This window comes from Hipposideros armiger, unplaced genomic scaffold (assembly GCF_001890085.2).
Source record: "Hipposideros armiger isolate ML-2016 unplaced genomic scaffold, ASM189008v1 scaffold_7, whole genome shotgun sequence".
Classification (NCBI taxonomy): Eukaryota; Metazoa; Chordata; class Mammalia; order Chiroptera; family Hipposideridae; genus Hipposideros; species Hipposideros armiger.
Genome location: NW_017731357.1, coordinates 7,957,592 through 7,975,142, shown reverse-complemented (window position 1 = coordinate 7,975,142; position 17,551 = coordinate 7,957,592). Strand labels below are relative to the sequence as shown.

Genomic DNA, 17,551 nt, shown 5'->3' with positions numbered 1-17,551 from the left:
CCACGGCCTTTTGAAAAATAGTGTGATATATAGTTTCACTAGTAAAAATGAACTCAGCAAGCAAGCGTCTACTATAAAGAGAGAATCAAATTTCAAAAACAATAATGTATTTCCTTTCCCACCCCTGCTCTGGCCTTCAAATTTACATCAGGTAACTACAGAGTATAGTTTGTCCATTGCATTGAAAACATGTGTCAAAGCGCTGCTGTTAAGTTAATGTGTCTTTTTCTCTGCAAACAGACTGTGAATCCATAAAATACCACTTATTAGAAGATTCAGAATTTTCACAAGCTATGAGAAATGTTAAATTGCTAAAGTTTGAATTTAACAATGGGAGACATATTTTTTTGTTCTTCAGATGTTATTACAATTTAGTGTGCCTTTCTTGATAAATAACAATCCATTTTACTCTGTTTATGAAATTAATGTCTTGATTTTTCATAGACTTGATACATTCAAGTTGAAGCCCTTTTTCAGAAAACTGGAAAATGACCATGTCTTCCAAAGCTGAATACATCAGTTCAGAAGTCTAGGTTGATTTGGCCCAATTCCAAATGAACATACATATAAATTATCTCTCCCTCCCTCCCTCCCTCCCTTTCTCTCTCCCTCCCTCCCTCCCTTTCTCTCTCTCTCCCTCCCTGTTTTCCTTCCCTCCCTTTTCTCCTTATTTTTCTCCTCCCTCCTCCTCCCACTTCTTCTCCCCTTCCTCCCCTCCTCCCTGGTTTGGGATTTAACAGGTAGAGTTAGTTTTTGCCTTTGCATTATGGGTGATGTACAAAATCTGGTGTTTCCTACCTGTACTAGATTGATAAAATGTAATCCAAAATAACAACAATAAAAAACTTGTTTAGCAACATTGTTGAATGCCAACCAGGTCATTTATTTTAAAGAAAGATGAATAACTTTAAGTTTTGAACTAACATTGGTACTAGTAAAACTGGTGATGGTTTTAATCACAACATTTAGCAATTTCATAGTATGTTAAAGGGAAATTCCCTTCATTTTATGGATAAAGTTATTGATATTCACAAGGGGGAAGTGACTTGTTCAAGAGCATATAGTAAATTTGTGGAAAAGACTCTAGAACATAGGTTTTCCCTATTAATAATAATAATGAAAAACTTAATAGTCTCCTTAGGAAGAATCCTAAAATGCTGTAAAGTTGGCAGGTATTCAAACATCTCCCTCTAACCAGATGATTTTACTTTATACAACATTTTGCCATTTGTTGTCAAAATGCTAGTAACTATGATGCTGAGTCTTCCTATTCAAGGATGTGGAATGCCTTTTCATTTCTTTAAGTCTATTCCTGTATGTCTACAATGTTTGCTTCATATATTTTACAGTTATCTCGCTAAATGTAATCCCACTACTGAAACATTTCTGGGTCAAAGTATAGTTGACCCTTCGACAACACCAGTTTGAACTGCACATGTTCACTTATACACAGATTTTTTTTTTCAATAAATACCTTACTCTTTTTTATCATGGCTGGGAGTTCGCAGATGCAGGGTGCCAACTGTATGCATTGATCTGTGCCATTTTATACAGAGGACTTGAGCATTCTTGGATTTTGGTATCCACAGGGGGTCCTGGAACCAATGCCCTGCAGATAATGAAGGACAATATAAGGTTTTGGGGAGTCAAAAGTTATACGTAGATTTTCGACTGTGCACGGGGGTGGGGTTAGGGGGAAGGCCGGAACCTCAACCACTGTGTTGTTCAAGGGTCAACTGTATATATATATATATATATATATATATATATATACACACACACACATAGATAGATAGATATTGGATTTGCTTTAAAATAATCTAGGCAGGGGATGAGACTGGGGAAGACTTAAATGAAACAAGATTAGCCATATGTTCATTGTGATGTTAGACAAAGGGTCATTTGGGGGTTCATTGTACTTGCTCTCTACACTTTTTTGTATGTTTCAAAGTTTTCATTTTTTTAAGCGTGAAAAGAATGCTAGTAAGTTCCTAGGGTGAGTTACAATTATATTTGCTGAATGAAGGTTGTAGTGCATGTGGGAGTGTTGTAAGTTAACAGAGCCCAGTCTGGCCTGGGTCAAATACATCTCTGAGACTGTCTCTCTCTGTTTCCAGGGTTGTTATGATCTGGTGACCAGTTTCATGGAGACTAACATGGGAATCATAGCTGGAGTGGCTTTTGGAATTGCATTCTCCCAGGTAACCTATATAATTGTGTGGTCCGGTCAAGCCTTTCCCCTGCCTCCTGCTCTCTTTTCCCTCCCTGGTCTCCAGACTCTCTGCCTTGGGAGAGGCTGATAGATGGGGTCAGAGCTCCTTGCTCATTAGTCCTCAGGTCATCTGTTTATTGATTTTCCTTTTTCAACTTAAATGAAGTTTTGCCATCAAGGGAATATCGGTTACAGTTCAACTAATGACTAGCTCCAGAAAAACAACTTGCTTCTTCTGTAGGTCAAATGGAGGTTAACCGAACAAAAATGCTGGCTTAATTGGAGCATAAACAACTCCAAACATCAAATGGCTGATCGGGATTTAGGGGGAGGCTTTTCCCCTGCTTGACCTGTCCCTTTTCTGTTCTTAATTCCTATAGACCATGCACAAGACCTCTCCCTTTAAAGAAAGCCTAAATTTAGCCAACTTCATTTTATGATCATTATTTTAATCTCTAGGTTGAATTATTGTTTCTTAAGAGGAAAGTAAATTCCTGCATATTACATTTTATATCCTTTTATCTCTACCTAGCCTCTAAAAACAGTGGGAGAAGTAATTATGCAAACTAAGTAAGCCACACATACTCAAGGATGGAACAAGGTTAAGCTAAATCTAAAATTTTGCCCATCTCCATGAGGCAGTGTACGATCCACAGGCTTCCGATCTCCTGGCTAAATGATGTATTGTTGCTATAATATTTCTATGGGTGAAAGGATTGGCATGTATAGAATAAAAAGTTTATGTTTAACGTAGAACTTTTCCAGACCAACAGATTGTTTTTTCAACAAAGCCCAATTAATATTATCTCAGTGATGTAGCCACAGCTCTCATTTCACTTGCCTGAATGATGTATTGGCTTTCTCAGACTATAGTTACTTTTTCTCTACTCCCCTGTACCTCTTTCTTTCCTGCTGAGCAACACAGATACACTTTAATCTTATTCCAGTTCATTCCTAAAGCTTTTTTTAAAAAAAATATGGCAACAAATTATAAGTATTGTAAGTATACAGCTTAATTATCACAAAATGAATAAACTCAGGTAACTGTCACTTAGATCAAGGAATTGAACATTATTAACCTGGTAGTTTTTGCAAATAGAGGGCTTAGCCTTAGATAAGTGGAGAAGTTTCCTTCCCAAGCAGTTACAAAATCCCATGTGACTTGTCACCTCACAAGAGCATGTGGACTCAGCCAACATGAATGTGTTTCTTATGGCCATTCCAAAACTCTTGACCATGCTTTGTTTTTGCAGCTCATGAAGTAAATTAAATGCTCAACACACCAACACGCAGACAAACCAGAGTGGTGTCACAAACGGTGCCAAGGAACCAGTCTCTAGAGACATTCAAAAGTAGTTACTGTCCTGAACTTTTTTCCGGTTGCTATCATATTTCAGTAATAACACTTCAGGGACTTATCTTTAACGGCCAGGGGACATTTGAAAGGCTCCCAGACCTTGTGTCCAATGCAGATGTGCAGGGTACACTTGACAGCTTGTACACAGAGTTTACGTTACATGTGTATGTGCAGCATTCACACCCATGTACAGGACAGATTTGTGCTGGGCATTTGAGGACTGTCCCCTTGGAGGAAGGAGTAGTGCTAAAGTCTCCCCTAATGGCTATCTTAAAGCAATAAAGGGACATGATGCCAGTACTTTATGTGGGGAAAAGAGAGCCTCAAAGAGCCTGGAATCTCATGGATGGAACATCTTATCACCCAAGAATATTCCCATGTGGCCATGGAGGGGGTGGGGGGACAATCCTGTTTTCATTACTGAAGTGACACAAATCATAAAGGGCCTGATGAATAACTCTCCTCCACTTCTTTCCCACACAGCCCTGTGAAGGGATATGTGCTTAGACAAATGGTTATCTGGCCTGATGAGCATTAATCTCTCCCTGTTACCTTGAAGAAATCCCTCATGTAGGAATTGAGTTTACTCTGTGGGGCAGTGAGAGAGGTTCTGTGGTCGCAAGGAACCACCAAATAGAAACTCTCTGCAGAGAGTTTAGGTCTGATAAGGTATCACACAGTTGTTGGGATAAGAAAACAAAGCACAAAGCCCAGTGGCATTGCACAGTCAGGGCCGTTCACCCACGTGGTCAGACAGATGCAGTGGAGAAGCAACTTAAGTCTTGTTATGCTCAGCAGGGAAAGGAATGGCCATGGCTGGCTTTTATTAGCCAGATGTGCTAGGAACCGCAACTTTTCATGGTGCCAGCAGCCTCAGGGTTCCTGGAAGCAGAAGTTGGCTTCCAGATGCCAGTAGACCCATTGCATTTCTGGGAAAATAGTGGCCACTTACCAGATGCCTGTTTAAGAAGAACCAATCATATTGATTCTGGTCAATGACCCAGAACCAAAGCTTTAGCCACATGTGTGCAAAATTGTAGGACCCACGCCACAGTAAAACTTGGCAAATGTTGGCTAATATTGATGAATTAATCATGTTGGCCTGTCTTAGCCTTCCTCTAATAAAGCAAGCTCTACTGAGTGGAGGCCACAGAAAGATCAAAGCAGATAGGAAAGAACAGAGCTTGCTCTCGCTACCTTTCCTCACCTGCCTTCTACCTTTTCCTTGCCCTTTTCCTCACCTGCTCTTGTGACCTCTGTGCTATTATTTTTTGGAACAAACTGGCCTTGCACATCTGTTTGTCTTGGAAATGAAAGGTGGTATAAAGTACAAGACAAACTAAGCTGAGTCTAGCCTTAAATAGACTGTGCAAGAACTCTGTCCCCATTGGCTAATTTAGCTAACTCGAAGCCCTTGAGTTCTATTTTGGGACAGCAGGATTCTGGCAGGCATTTAACACTTCTCTCAACAAACTCCCATTGCCTTTGCCCTCTCAAGGAAAAGCCCATTTGTCTGGACTTGATGGGCAGGTTTTGCTGCCCTATACATTTATACCAGGAGGTTGAGTGTGTTTTGATAGGGCACTCCTCCCTGCTTTTTTGGCAGCTGCTCTTTTCCTCAAGAGGGCTTGGGGAGATACACACACACACACACACACACACACACCATGTTTGGTGGGGGGCATCACCTCCCCTGCACCCAACATGGCCTGAAAGCTATGAATGAGGATATCTGAGTCTGGACACTTGCAGTGCTCCATTTGTGACACTGCTTCCCACCTTGGTTGGCTTTAGTCTGTGTGCATGCATATGTGTGTGTGTGGTGGGGGAGGTTAGGTGCCCTCTGCCCCTCTGTATGTCACACTTCTCTATCCAATATAAATAGAAGACATAGGGCTTCGCTAGACTTAGAAACTGTTAGGCTGGAATAAACCCCCACATCACGGAATGTTATAGTCCTGAGTGGGGACAGTAGAACTGTTTTCCAGAAGGGGAGAGTTGAGTGGCTCGCTTGAGGTTGATTGGCTGCTGTAGGTCCAGGATCCCAATTCTGACTTCCTCACCTGGTCTGCTGTATTAAACATTTAGGCCAAAGATCACCCTTGCTCTTGCCTCAGGTAGCACTTAAAAGGAACTCATTTTGTGCCTTTATAACTAAAGGCAGGAGCCTGTGGAATTGGAAGGGAAACAAAGTACTCATCAAAGAATACAGATCCTCCTCCTACCCATCCATCCCCTGACCCTCATCCCTGCAGGGCCTCTCCCAGGGCCCACAGGCTGCTGGGATAATTCATTATGGGCCAGAATTTTTTCTGAGACTTCTTTATATCCTCTCTGTAGCGGACAGGACAAAGCTGTTGACAGGTCGAATAAGGCTAACAGAACTTTGAGACGGTCCCTAATAGCATTTATAAAGTTTTATTTCAAAGAAGATTCATTGGCACTTTCACAAAGACACGGTAGTTTTCTTTTGTTTCCTAGGTAACTCATTAACATAAAATCTCCACAGGCATTATAAGAATCTCAATTTTCGACCTATTGCTTGTCACTTTCTTGTTAAGAAAGTTGCCTTTGCGGCTTTTGGCTGTCCTCTGCCCCTCCGGAATCAGGGATTGGGCCAGTTTGCTTCCCGTGGTGACCACAGGGAAAGAGACCCTTGCCCTGTTGCCTTTTACGTCTCTTGTCTTTGCTGACTTTGGCCCCACCTCTCTCTTTGCCCCTCATCCCGCCTTTTGAAGTCGGCCCTGTTACTGGTAATTTGTAGAACCCCAGTGATGCAACCTGTTACGAGAGCTTTGTGTTGCCCAGACCCCTCAGCTCTCTATGTGGGGTTGCCTCCAGAAAGCCTGGAATCAGCCTTTTGTAAGTAAAGGGCCCTTCTGTTCTCTCTCTCTCTCTCTCTGGCTTCCCAGTTCCTAAAGCAGCAGGACCTCCCAGAGGTTTTCGCGATCCGAAGGAAATCAGAATACAGTACTGACGAAGCAGATAGGGTAAAAGTAAAACGTTACTTCAAAAAATGAGATAGATGCTAATTACAGAGTCTTAGTCAACCAAATTAAATAATCTGATCTAAAACTCCCTAGACTGTACAGGATTAGTCATTTTGCTAGCCATGGGAAGAGTGAGTGGTGGCTCTGAGGTCTCCATCCTGAGGGGTGTTCAGCATAAGAGACAGGCTCCCTTGTTCCTGTCTCCCTCCAGGGTTTAAAGCAAAAGTTTGTCCAAATGTTCATGTACTGCAGCCTTAATACAACTCAGCAGTGCGCTTCTGAAGGGCAGCCTGGATCCCACAGAGCATACCTCTGCTCTTAGAGGCACTTTTTACATATATTTAACCTTAAAAAAAAGGTTTCATTTATACGAGGATGGATTTTTCTATCTAGAGATGAACTGGATCTAGTGGCAAGTGAGCATTTTGTACTGCCCCAGACTGAGGAACAGGACATGTTCTTTAGGCTGAACAGACGTTTCGTTATGCACTTAAAAGTAATCTGGTAATAATTGGTATTAAGTATGGGATGCTTTCACCCCTCACCTCCACTTTTCCTTAACTTGATACTTTTGGAAATTAGAAATCAAAGTTTTCTCTCAAATATGGTGAAAACACTATTAACAAATTTGAAATCAGTAGTCCTGTGAATAATTAAAAATACCTACGTATTCCAAATCCTAGTTTTTCTTGCAGTAGAATTAACTAAAAAGTCAATGTATATAAAATACTGTTTTCATGTAGCTTGTATGTGTATGTGCCTCAGTTCAGGACATTTTTTTTGAGGAAAATAAATTTCTTAGGAGATATTAAAAAATAGTTTTTAAAAATCTGTATTCTTCTGTGAGCAAACAGAAGAAAGTATGTTCTTGCCCCAGAAATACAAAATATAGGAAGTTTAAAAGCAAATAGTGTTTTTTAACTTATGATTTTTAAAGTTATTGCTTCTGTGAGAAAGTATGTCCAGTGCTTAAGAATGATGCTATTCCTGTTTCGGGAGAAAAAAAGCTGGAGGGACATGGTATATTTCCTTGAAAGCAGAGATTTTAGATACAAGAAATATTTAAGCGTTTTAAAGAATATTCTGGCTGTGTGGCTCACGAATCGCCATGTTGGCCAGGATCATTGCTAACTGTGAGGTGAAATGGTGACCTTTGTAAGTGCTTAAAACACACATGAGGTCAAAGAGAAAAAACTACAGTGATAAGCTTTACAAAGAAAGAAAAGTCTAGGAACTTGAAATCAAATAAAGAGATGCCCACTGAAAACCCTCTGCCTAAAGTTTGCAATGTAAGGCCGGAAGGAACCCATGGTGGTGTGAGACTTAGGAGTTATTATAAAAAGGAAAACGGTGTAGTCCTGGAGTGGGGGTGGAGGAAAGGGGCTATTCTTGGCTAGGGAAGGAGCGGGGAGCCTTCAACTCTGTGTGTGTTACTTGTGTGGTTTGGGGTAGATTCTTTAACCTTCCCTGAACCCATTTCCTTATCTGGAAAATTGGCATGGTAATATTGCACAGAGATGTAGTAAGAATTAAATAACTTGATATACTTGAATGTGCTATGCACCTCTAATACTTATTTGCTTTTCGCTGGAATCTGGGTTTTGAGAGTATCAAGTGTGTTCTGGTGTATGTTGGTCCCAGAAAATGGCAGTTCTGATGAAAAGGGACATGCTGTAAGGTTCAAACAACTTGCACTCACGGAGGGAATTTTAGCTTCTCATTTGGTGCAATATTCTGGAATTTACAGCCATGGTTTCTTTGGCCATTTGGCACTACATGAATGATACTATGTATTTTGTGGCACAAAATGATGTTGGCCAGAACCTTGGTAGGAGACAGGGTAAGTCCAATAAGGCAGTGATTTTTCCTTATAGTTTCATATTTCACAGCACAATTTCACTTTTAAAAAGAATGACAAAAATCAGGGATTTTAGCAAGAAAGATAGGCAGGTGTCAGCCTGACCAACAGGAGGGCCCAGTGTGACCGCATGTGTTTCACCTGTAAGATAAGGGTGACTAGATGGATTAGATGAGTGGTTCTCTCACCTGGAAGGCTTGTTAAAACACCAATTGCTGGGACCTACCTCCCAGATGTCAGATTCAGCAGGTCTGGGGTGGAGCTTGAGAATTAGCATTTCTAACATGGTCCCAGGTGATGCTGCTGCTGCTGGTCTTGGAGCCACTCTTGGAGTGACACTGTACCAGGTAGTCTCTAAAGGTCATTCCCGCCTCTGATCCAATACAACACGGTCAATTGCTTAAGGAGAAGGGACTCCATTTGGCTAAGAGAAGCTGCAGGCCTCCAGACTCAAGTACACCATCGGGCTCCTGTCCAAAGGATGCTGGTCCTCCAGAGTCAGGAAAGAGAAGTTTGGTTTCCACTAAGCAGAATAGATGTGCTTAAGGATGTTTTGATAGTGTCACAGTGGCTTTTATCAGGTCCACCTATGCTGTGGGTTAAGTCAAGGCACAGACCCAGGTAGAGGACTGAGGTCTTCTGAGGAGGTGGAGATACCATGTTATTGGTTGTTCTAGGGCCCCTGAAAAACTAGGTGGTGGACCTAGGATGTAGATGGGCCTACTGAGACCTAAGTTATCTACATGGTTGAGAGACAAAAAGAAATGAAAGCCCCCCTTTCCCCTCTAACCCCCTCCCCCTGCCCCCCATCCCTCACAAGCCATAACTTTATTACTTCTTCACTGGAAAAATCACCTGATTAAGAACAGTGTCTCCTCTCTAGTAAAGAACTATTCAGTTAGCCGGGTGCGGCTGGCATATCACACGACATTGAGATATCCCCCCAATGCATGTGTTTATGGTTTTAAGTTGAATTTTGGCATTTAAAAAAAATATCTCACTAATTCTGTGTACTTGATTTTTTTCATTACTCTCATAACATATGGACACGTTTTAATACTACTTGTGTGTCAAACGTTGTTTTTAAATGGCCAGAGCTAGCTAGAACCTTATGGCCAGTTTGAGAACCTCCAGTTGTCTTTTACTGGCAGTTAGTCGCCCTAAGAGTTAGATTTCATAACTAAAATCAGGTTTGATCTTTTTCTGTAGTGCCCTTTCCCTATTCGTGTATGAAAGCCCTAAGTTGTTAAAAATTGTATGGTGCGGGGGGGGGGCAATGCAGGGTATAGTTCAGTGACTTGAGATTGCCATTGTCATTTTTCTTCCTGAAACAGCTGATTGGCATGCTGCTGGCCTGCTGTCTGTCCCGGTTCATCACGGCCAACCAGTATGAGATGGTGTAAGGAGAAGGTGAGTGGTGATAGGGAATGTTTAATTTCAGGTTTCTCCCTTTGGGGCACATACTACCCTTTAAATGGGCGACGCTACTGCCCAGCCACTTAACTACCTGATCTTAGTTGCGCTTGTCGATGTGCCAAAACCTCATTTTTGTGGTATGGGAGGGGAGCTGTGATCATTGCTATCGTGGGAAATGTACAAATGCCCTTTTTGGCTTATTACCTTATTTTAAGTCCTGATTGATGGTGAGTCACTCATGTGTTTTAATCTCTCTCTTAGTCTTTCAAGAATGATGGAATCAGAGACCTGATTTTAAAAAGAACTGCAGCAATCCTTGAAAGACTTCCAAAGAATGTTAGAGCACAGTACATATTACACCTGCCCTGCTCCCCCTAACCCCCCACCCCGTGCACAGCTGACACTCTCACACAGTCTCTGCCCTGCCTTTCAGCCCGAATCATGTGTAGTGTTCCATTTTGTGAAGCCCTGTTGTGCCAGAGTGTAGCCAGGTTCCCTGCATCTAGTCCTAGTAGACCCCATCCGAGGCTCCTCCATCTGTACTTGGTCCAACTGCAGCTCATTGTAGGTGACTGGTGATCGATCGCACCATCACTGGCCCCACTGGGCCCTGCATGTAGTGTAGGAGGCTCCTGTTAGCCCTTCATCATGACTGACAATTGCCACTCCCCTTGATGTAGATAAGCAGCTATCTGTTCTTTTGACTTAATCTCCTTTGGTTTGGTTTGCCCTTTACTAAGGCTTTTTCTTACCTTCTCCAGGCTGCGTAGGACATATAAAGAGGTACATCAGTAATTATTCATGAGGAGAAAAAAGCATGTGTGATGCATGAAGGAAATTGTTGAGCTTTAGGTGGCCTCCTTGCTCATTATTGTTACATGCCTGGGTATGTGTAGACAGTTTAGTGCTCCTATGCCTTTCAGTTGAAACCCATATAATCCTATTACGAAGCTGTATTGTTGCTTCCCATGAGGGAAATAATATTACTTCTGTTTTTCCCCAATTAATTGCTATTGTGTTATTTTACTTCTTTCTGTATTTTTTCTTTACATTGACACTATAGACATCAAGGACATCATCAAATCAATTTAAAAAAGAGTATGAAGGGGGAACAAAAGTAAAAACATTTTTCAAAGATCTTAAATAATGCCTCTGTCTAGCATGCCAACAAGAATGCATTGATATTGTGAACATTTGTGATACATGTATTAATAAATAGTCATTGCGAATTGCTGTGTCCTGGTTTTGTTCTATGGTTATTGCATATGTTTTTAAACACATATTTCTATCCCACCTTGTTCCACAAGGAATTGGCTGTGGACCACTTTACACACCGACATACCCCTCCGTACGTGCTCCCATCCCACCCCACCGAACTAGCATCGGGCAGCGCAAAAGTTGAAGGGTTAGATTTTTTAATGGGAATTTCAGAAACTTGAATCATTGATCATGAGAAAGATAAAAGATTTCAGGAGAGTTTTTAAAAGTGTGGATGCCAGTTTTTAAAAAAGGAAATGAGCATCTATTCTTTCCTTCCTTCTTTCTTCTTCTCTGAATTGAATACACTCAATTTGGAGAAGAGATGTCATCATACCATACAATTTAGTGGTCCCAATGCCCTGGTTTGAACTAAGTATGGAATCCTTACACTTTATTTAAAGAGCATTTTAGCAATAGGTACAATATATATTATCTGTGATCTATTTTTTCCTTCTTAATGAATCATCCTTAAAAAAATAAACTGGTAAAAGCATATATTGATCTGTTCCCAAATAAATGGATCTAAAAAGCTCCCTTTTCTCTGTAGAATGACCTGTAATTAGGATGGAGATGGTGTTCTAATTGTATGCATTTATTTGCCTGAACTCTGCATGCGGTAAGCCCTAAAAGGCTTACAAATGGCACTGTCCCACACCTTCAGTTGTTTCCTCTTCAAAAGGAGATCTCTTCTATGGCAACACAGGTGGCTCAAAGCTTTTCAAAGTGTCATTTTTAAAGTTCTATTTTAATATATATTGAAATGAGGCTTTTCTCTAAAATCCTAAATAGCCCCACCCATTGTTCACCCTTTTGCAAACTATGCATTTATTAGTATACTAATATTGGTATACTCTGATTAGCAAGAAACCTACACACTTTCTTTTTTTTTCTGTTAGGTTGTAGGAATTTATTTTAAATAACCTATAGTTGATTAAAAGGGAATTCATGATAAAAATAGAAGATACTTGAGGAAAGATGTGGGAAATGGACTCTGCACACACACTAAACTAACATTGCCTCTAAAACTAATGATTATAGCAAAAAATGTTTTCACATTAAAATTCTGCTTTTTATGTTTTTCCCCCCCATTTTGTACACAATTACAAAAGAATAAAAGCCCTAAAATCTTGATTATTTTTCTTTTTTGGACCAAATACTCATTTTCCTCTAAATTTATTGACCTGTGGAACTTTTTATACAATAAAATCTTTCAAGTGAAAGACTGGGTTTTAAAATGAAAGAGACGGATATCTGAAAGGGTACAGAGAATGCTCAGAACAAAGGATGATGGGAAAATGGTTTCAGTCACTGATTATTTCATTATTCTTAGACTCACTCACCCCGCATCCCTCCCCAACCCCAATCTACACGATCTTTAAGATCAAGAAAAAGGTTTAAATATTTTAAAATAATTAAAAAGAAATAAAAATTCACATTTAAAAAGGAATGCTCAAGTCAGGAAATATTTTCCCATCATGCTTTTCTGTGAATAGGTGTCTGAACCAAAACACTGCTGATGTCACAACTGCTTCAAGTTTAATGAAAACTGGTTCCCATGACGATAGTGACAACTCTAACAGGTGCGCTGGGTTTTTGTTCTACTTAATTTTTAATTCCTGAAATGGGGGAGAGGGAAGGGAGTTTAGGGATTCATTTCTATTAAAATATAGAAGTTATTGCAAAACCCTAACTGTAAAAACGCACCAATATAATCGGACTTCATATACAGTAGCTAAGAGAATCCAAATGCTTCAGTGAAACAGTGAATTTGCCTGGCAGATTTCTGACAAATTCCCATCCACTTGCCCTCTTGAAAATAAAAACAAAATTCAAAACAAATCATACAGCTAGAATTTTGATATCTGAAATATTTTTAAATAAGTTGTCCATAGGACAACTGGCTCAGCTCTCCCTTATAATATCTTCAGGTTTATCTTTTCTCAAAGATGTTGGTTTGTTAAGACTTGCCGCCTCTCTCCCTCAGGTGTGAGGGCGAGCGAGGCTCACAGTTTATCCATCTTCTGCAAACCACACTGTTCCTTTTCACCGAACGCTGCCCCTCCAGGCTGGCTAGAACTCATAGTCCTCGTCAGCCATGTCGATGGCCCAGGCAAACTTCTCTCGCTGGGTTTTGTTGTAAATTTTCTCAATTGGGACCCCCCATTTCTTGCACCAAGCCACTGAAATCCTTGGGTCCAGATAATGGAGTTTGGAGGTTCCCAAAGCAATTTGTTTATTCTCCTCTCGGTCTGTGGCCTGAACTTCGAGCTTCATCAACTGCTCCTCCAGTCTCTGCACAGCCTTCTTCTTTGACTCTACCACCTTCTTGGTCTTTGCATCCTTCATGACCTTGGCATCAGCTTTAGCACTTTTCAGGTCTCTCCGGGCATCTGCTAGCTGTTGCTTCTTGGCATCAATCTTAGATTGCAAATTCATCATGGACTTCTCAAAAGTTTTTGGTGGTGCCCTCTGATGGTTACAAAGAATTGCAACAGCTCGGTTGGCACGGTTATAAGATAGGATCTTTGCTGGGATGTTCACATCCGGGGATGTGAGTTCTTTTAGCTGCTATTGTAGCGTGATGGAGGCATTGTATGTACGGAACACCTTGGCTGTCAAACCCTCCATGAGATCCTGAAGATGCTTATTTAAAATAGCAGTATTGAGTCTGTCAAAAAGATCATCCTCAGGCTGTTTGTTCTCCATAAATAGTTGTAAGTTCTTAAAAACTCGTTTCTCAACAGGGACTTTGTTATAATATCTGATCGAGTCTTTCCCAAGGAAGTCAAACTCCACCACATACTCCTGGCCGTCCAGCTCTGGGTACAGATTGATGTGCTCCACACGAAGCGAGCAGCAGTCCACGGTGTCCGCTGTTTCTCCTTCCTCCTTCTCGTTGCCTGCTCTCAGAGCAAGCTTGTTGATGAAGTATAGGGCTACAGCTCTCTGCCGGACTTTCATCTCTTTAGACTTCCAGTCTTCTCGATACTGGTTCCGGATCTTGTCCACACACTTCTTCAGCCTCCAAGCAGTCTCGTATTTCTGCCAGTCTTTCTCACCCTTGATTCGGGAACTGGGGTTCAACATGATATATTTAATGGAACCTTGGATGTTCTCTGTCCAAGAAACCAGCCAAGTAACCTTGTTATCATGTTGGACCTCTTTCCATTTACGTCCTGGAGGAGGAGAAGGAACCTTGGCATCTTTGCTACAGTTGATGATTATGTCCTCAGGCATGATCCGTCTCTTCAGAATGCCCATCTTGGGGTGGTTGCCACGGCCCCGAAAAAGCCCCGGGAGCTCTATCTTGAAGTTGGCAATCCTCTCTTTGTGGTTATCCATAATACAGAAGCCATATTCTTTCAGTAATTTTTCGTTCTCCTCTTTGATTTTCAGTTTCTCTTCCTTGCTCATCTGTTTCTGAGCTTCCGTCTGGGCTTTGAAATACTGGCTCATCTGGGTAAAATCACATTTGCTAAGGTTGGTGATAATATTCTTCTCTTCATTAGTCATTTCCTTTCTCCAGTCCTTAAAGAAATTTTTCCTAAATATTTCCTTAGTAGTATATTCATGATCGAGCATTTTTGCAAAGAATGTAGCTACTTCTTCTGCTTTGGGGCTCAGCTTCATGACTTCACCATCATAGTAAAACTTGACACTCTCTGGAAGAGGCTCATATGGTGGAGCAAACACGGGACCTTTATGTTCTAGGAATTTCCACTTGATGCCTTCAGGATAGCGCTCTTCTTCCCACCATTTCCACTTCTGCTCCTCTTCTTTCTTCGGCTTCTTTTTCTTGCTGTCTGGCTCAGTAACTTTTTTATCTTTATCTTTATTCTTGGGTTTTTTCAATTTACCATCTCTTCTTCCTCTAGTTTTCGTTTCTTCTCTTTCTTGATATCTTCCGTTTTAATTTTCTTAGGTTTATAATCAGCATCATCCTCTTCTCGAGGTCTCTTTAATGGTTTTATATCCTCTTTAGGAGGAGCAAAATAGCCATCATCTTCAGGTTCATCTTTAATTCGTGGCGGACTGGAGAAACCATTCTCCTTCTCCTTCTTTATTTTTGCATCTCCAGAGGCTCTAATCTTCTCCTCCTTTCGTTTTTCCTTGTCTCTGTCTTTATGTTTATCTTTATAGTTTTCTGAACTTCCATCTTTGTGTTTGGTTTTCTCCTTTTCTTTGTGTTTCTTTTCAGAATCTTTATGTTCACTGTTGCTATGTTTGGACTTTTCTCGGTCCTTTTCCTTGTCCTTCTTGTGCTCATTGTGCCGGTGTTCCCGATCTTCGTGTTTATCTTTGTGTTTATGAGAATCATTCAATCGGAAATCCGCTTCGATCTGGGAATCGTTGTGGAGATGGTCACCACTCATGTCTGCTGGAGCGCCGAGCGAGTCGGGCGGCAAGGGGCGCCGAGGAGACGCAGACGGTCGGGACCGGCCTGTGCGGGCGAGCGGGAGCTCTCCATACACACTTTCTAAATTGTGCTCAGATCTCATTTATATAATTTCAATGGGAAACATTTGGGCCAACGTTGATTAGCCTTTAAAAATGTAAAGTATTCATGTTTCAACCTGGAATGACTTGTATATAATGTACATTCCTCCTTCAAAGGAAATAAAAAAGACACAAATTGAAATACTTTTTTTTGGAGGTGTAACATTTACATATGGTAAGTTGCACAAAATGTAAATGTGTAACTTGAATTTTTACGTATATATAAACCAGTATAACAGCCACAGAATATTTTCAGCACACCTAAATGTTCCCTCCTGCCCCTTCTTAGTCAGTAACCACCACCACCACCCCAAGAGTAATGACTACTCTGAATTCCATTACTATAGGTTAGTTTTTTCTGTTCTTGGACTTTATATAAGCAGAATGACACAGTATGGACTGTTTCATGTACCTTCTTTTACTCAACATTTTGTCCCCAAGAGTTATGTGGTACATGTAAACAGTCTTGTCTTCATTGTTGTATAGGATTCCACTGTATGAATATAGCATAATTTATCCATTCTGCAGGACATTGGCTTGCTTTCAGGTTTTGGCTATTATGAATAGAGCTGCAATAAGCATTATGGTATATGCTTTTTGGTGGACATAAACACATGAATGGAATTGCTCAGAAATAAGATATATTTAGCTTTAGAAGGTTTTGCCTAATATTCTTTCCAAAGTGATTACACTAATTTATATTCCTACTGCAGTGTAAAAAGGTTTTAGCTGTTCCACATTTTCACCAACTTGATAGTCTCAGCCTGTTTTATTTTAGCCAGTCTATGAATATATAGTGATATCTCATTTTACTTTGCCTTCTCCTTATGAGTAATGATATTGAACATTCATTTTGCCATTGGCCATTTTGATATCTTCTTTTATGAGGTGTTCAAGTCTTTTTGCACTTTTAAAAACTCAGTTATCTTAATTTGTAGGAATTCTTTATGTATTCTGGATACAAGTCCTTTCTTGCATGTATGTATTGCAAATATTTTCTCCCAGCCTGTGACTGCCCTTTCATGTACAGTCAATTCTTTTTTCCATATCTTTTTTTTAAAGATTTTATTGGGGAATTGGGGGGAGGGGAACAGCATTGGGGAATCGGGGAAGGGGAACAGACAGGTAGACAAATTGCTGTTTTGTTCTTCAGTCTAGTTGTGGAGGACGTCGCTTCACTGGCTCATGTTAGTATGATCATTGTGCTCTTCCCGGGTGAGGCAATCAGTCACCGGTCATTGGTCGGCCGCCTACCAGCCACTCACGCTGGCTGCCAGCCACTCATGTAGCTCACGGCAGCCCACTGCAGCCCTGCTGCAGCCCACGCCGTTGCCAGCAACTCACAGCAGCCCAGTTCCAGGTCGAACTGTTGTTCATCATCTTAGCTGTAGAGGGCGAGCGTCACTGGCCCTCAATGTGGGATCCGAACCGCAGCCCTGCTGCTCAGAGGTGGTGCTCCAAGCGACCTCTTAACCAGCTGAGCCACTAGGCCAGCCCTCCATATCTTTTGAGATATAATTGACAACATTTTGTAAGTTTTAGGTGTACAACATAACTTAATACACAGATATATTGCAAAATCATTACCATAATGGGGTTAGTTGGCACCTCCATCACCTCACATAACTACTGTTTTTTATAGTGAGAACATTTAAGATACACTCAGCAAATTTCAAGTATATAATTAGTATTGTTAACTATAGTCACCATGATGTTCAATCGATCCCCAGAACTTGTGCATCTTATAATTAGGAGTTTGTACCCTTTGAGTAACACCTCCCCATTCCCCCTACCCCCCAAGCCAGTGGTAAGCACCACTCTTCTGTTTCTCTGAGTTCTCCTTTTTTAGATTCCACATATAAATGAGATGATACAGTGTTTGTCTTTCTCTGTCTTATTTCATGTAGCATGATGCCCTGAAGCCCTGAAGTTTCATCCATGTTGTCACAAATGGCAACGTT

At 40.9% G+C, this 17,551-nt stretch overlaps 2 protein-coding genes across 2 annotated transcripts in view; one reads left to right on the top strand and one right to left on the bottom strand.

Moving 5' to 3' along the window:
* Nucleotides 1-11,062, top strand: part of TSPAN7 (tetraspanin 7) — a 132,731-nt gene extending 121,669 nt beyond the window's left edge. The window contains exons 6-8 of the mRNA XM_019650274.1: nt 2,118-2,201; nt 9,752-9,827; nt 10,095-11,062. Of these exons, the coding sequence (XP_019505819.1) occupies nt 2,118-2,201; nt 9,752-9,820 (153 nt within the window). The 3' untranslated portion in view covers nt 9,821-9,827; nt 10,095-11,062. The remainder of the gene's footprint in view (nt 1-2,117; nt 2,202-9,751; nt 9,828-10,094) is intronic.
* A 924-nt stretch (nt 11,063-11,986) lies between these two features.
* On the bottom strand, nt 11,987-15,549 carry LOC109385906 (DNA topoisomerase 1-like). The gene is given in 2 exon segments (XM_019648645.1): nt 11,987-14,956; nt 14,959-15,549. Coding segments are annotated over 2 exon segments (2,301 nt in total). The 5' UTR covers nt 15,467-15,549; the 3' UTR covers nt 11,987-13,163.
* Between the last annotated feature and the right edge of the window lie 2,002 nt (nt 15,550-17,551).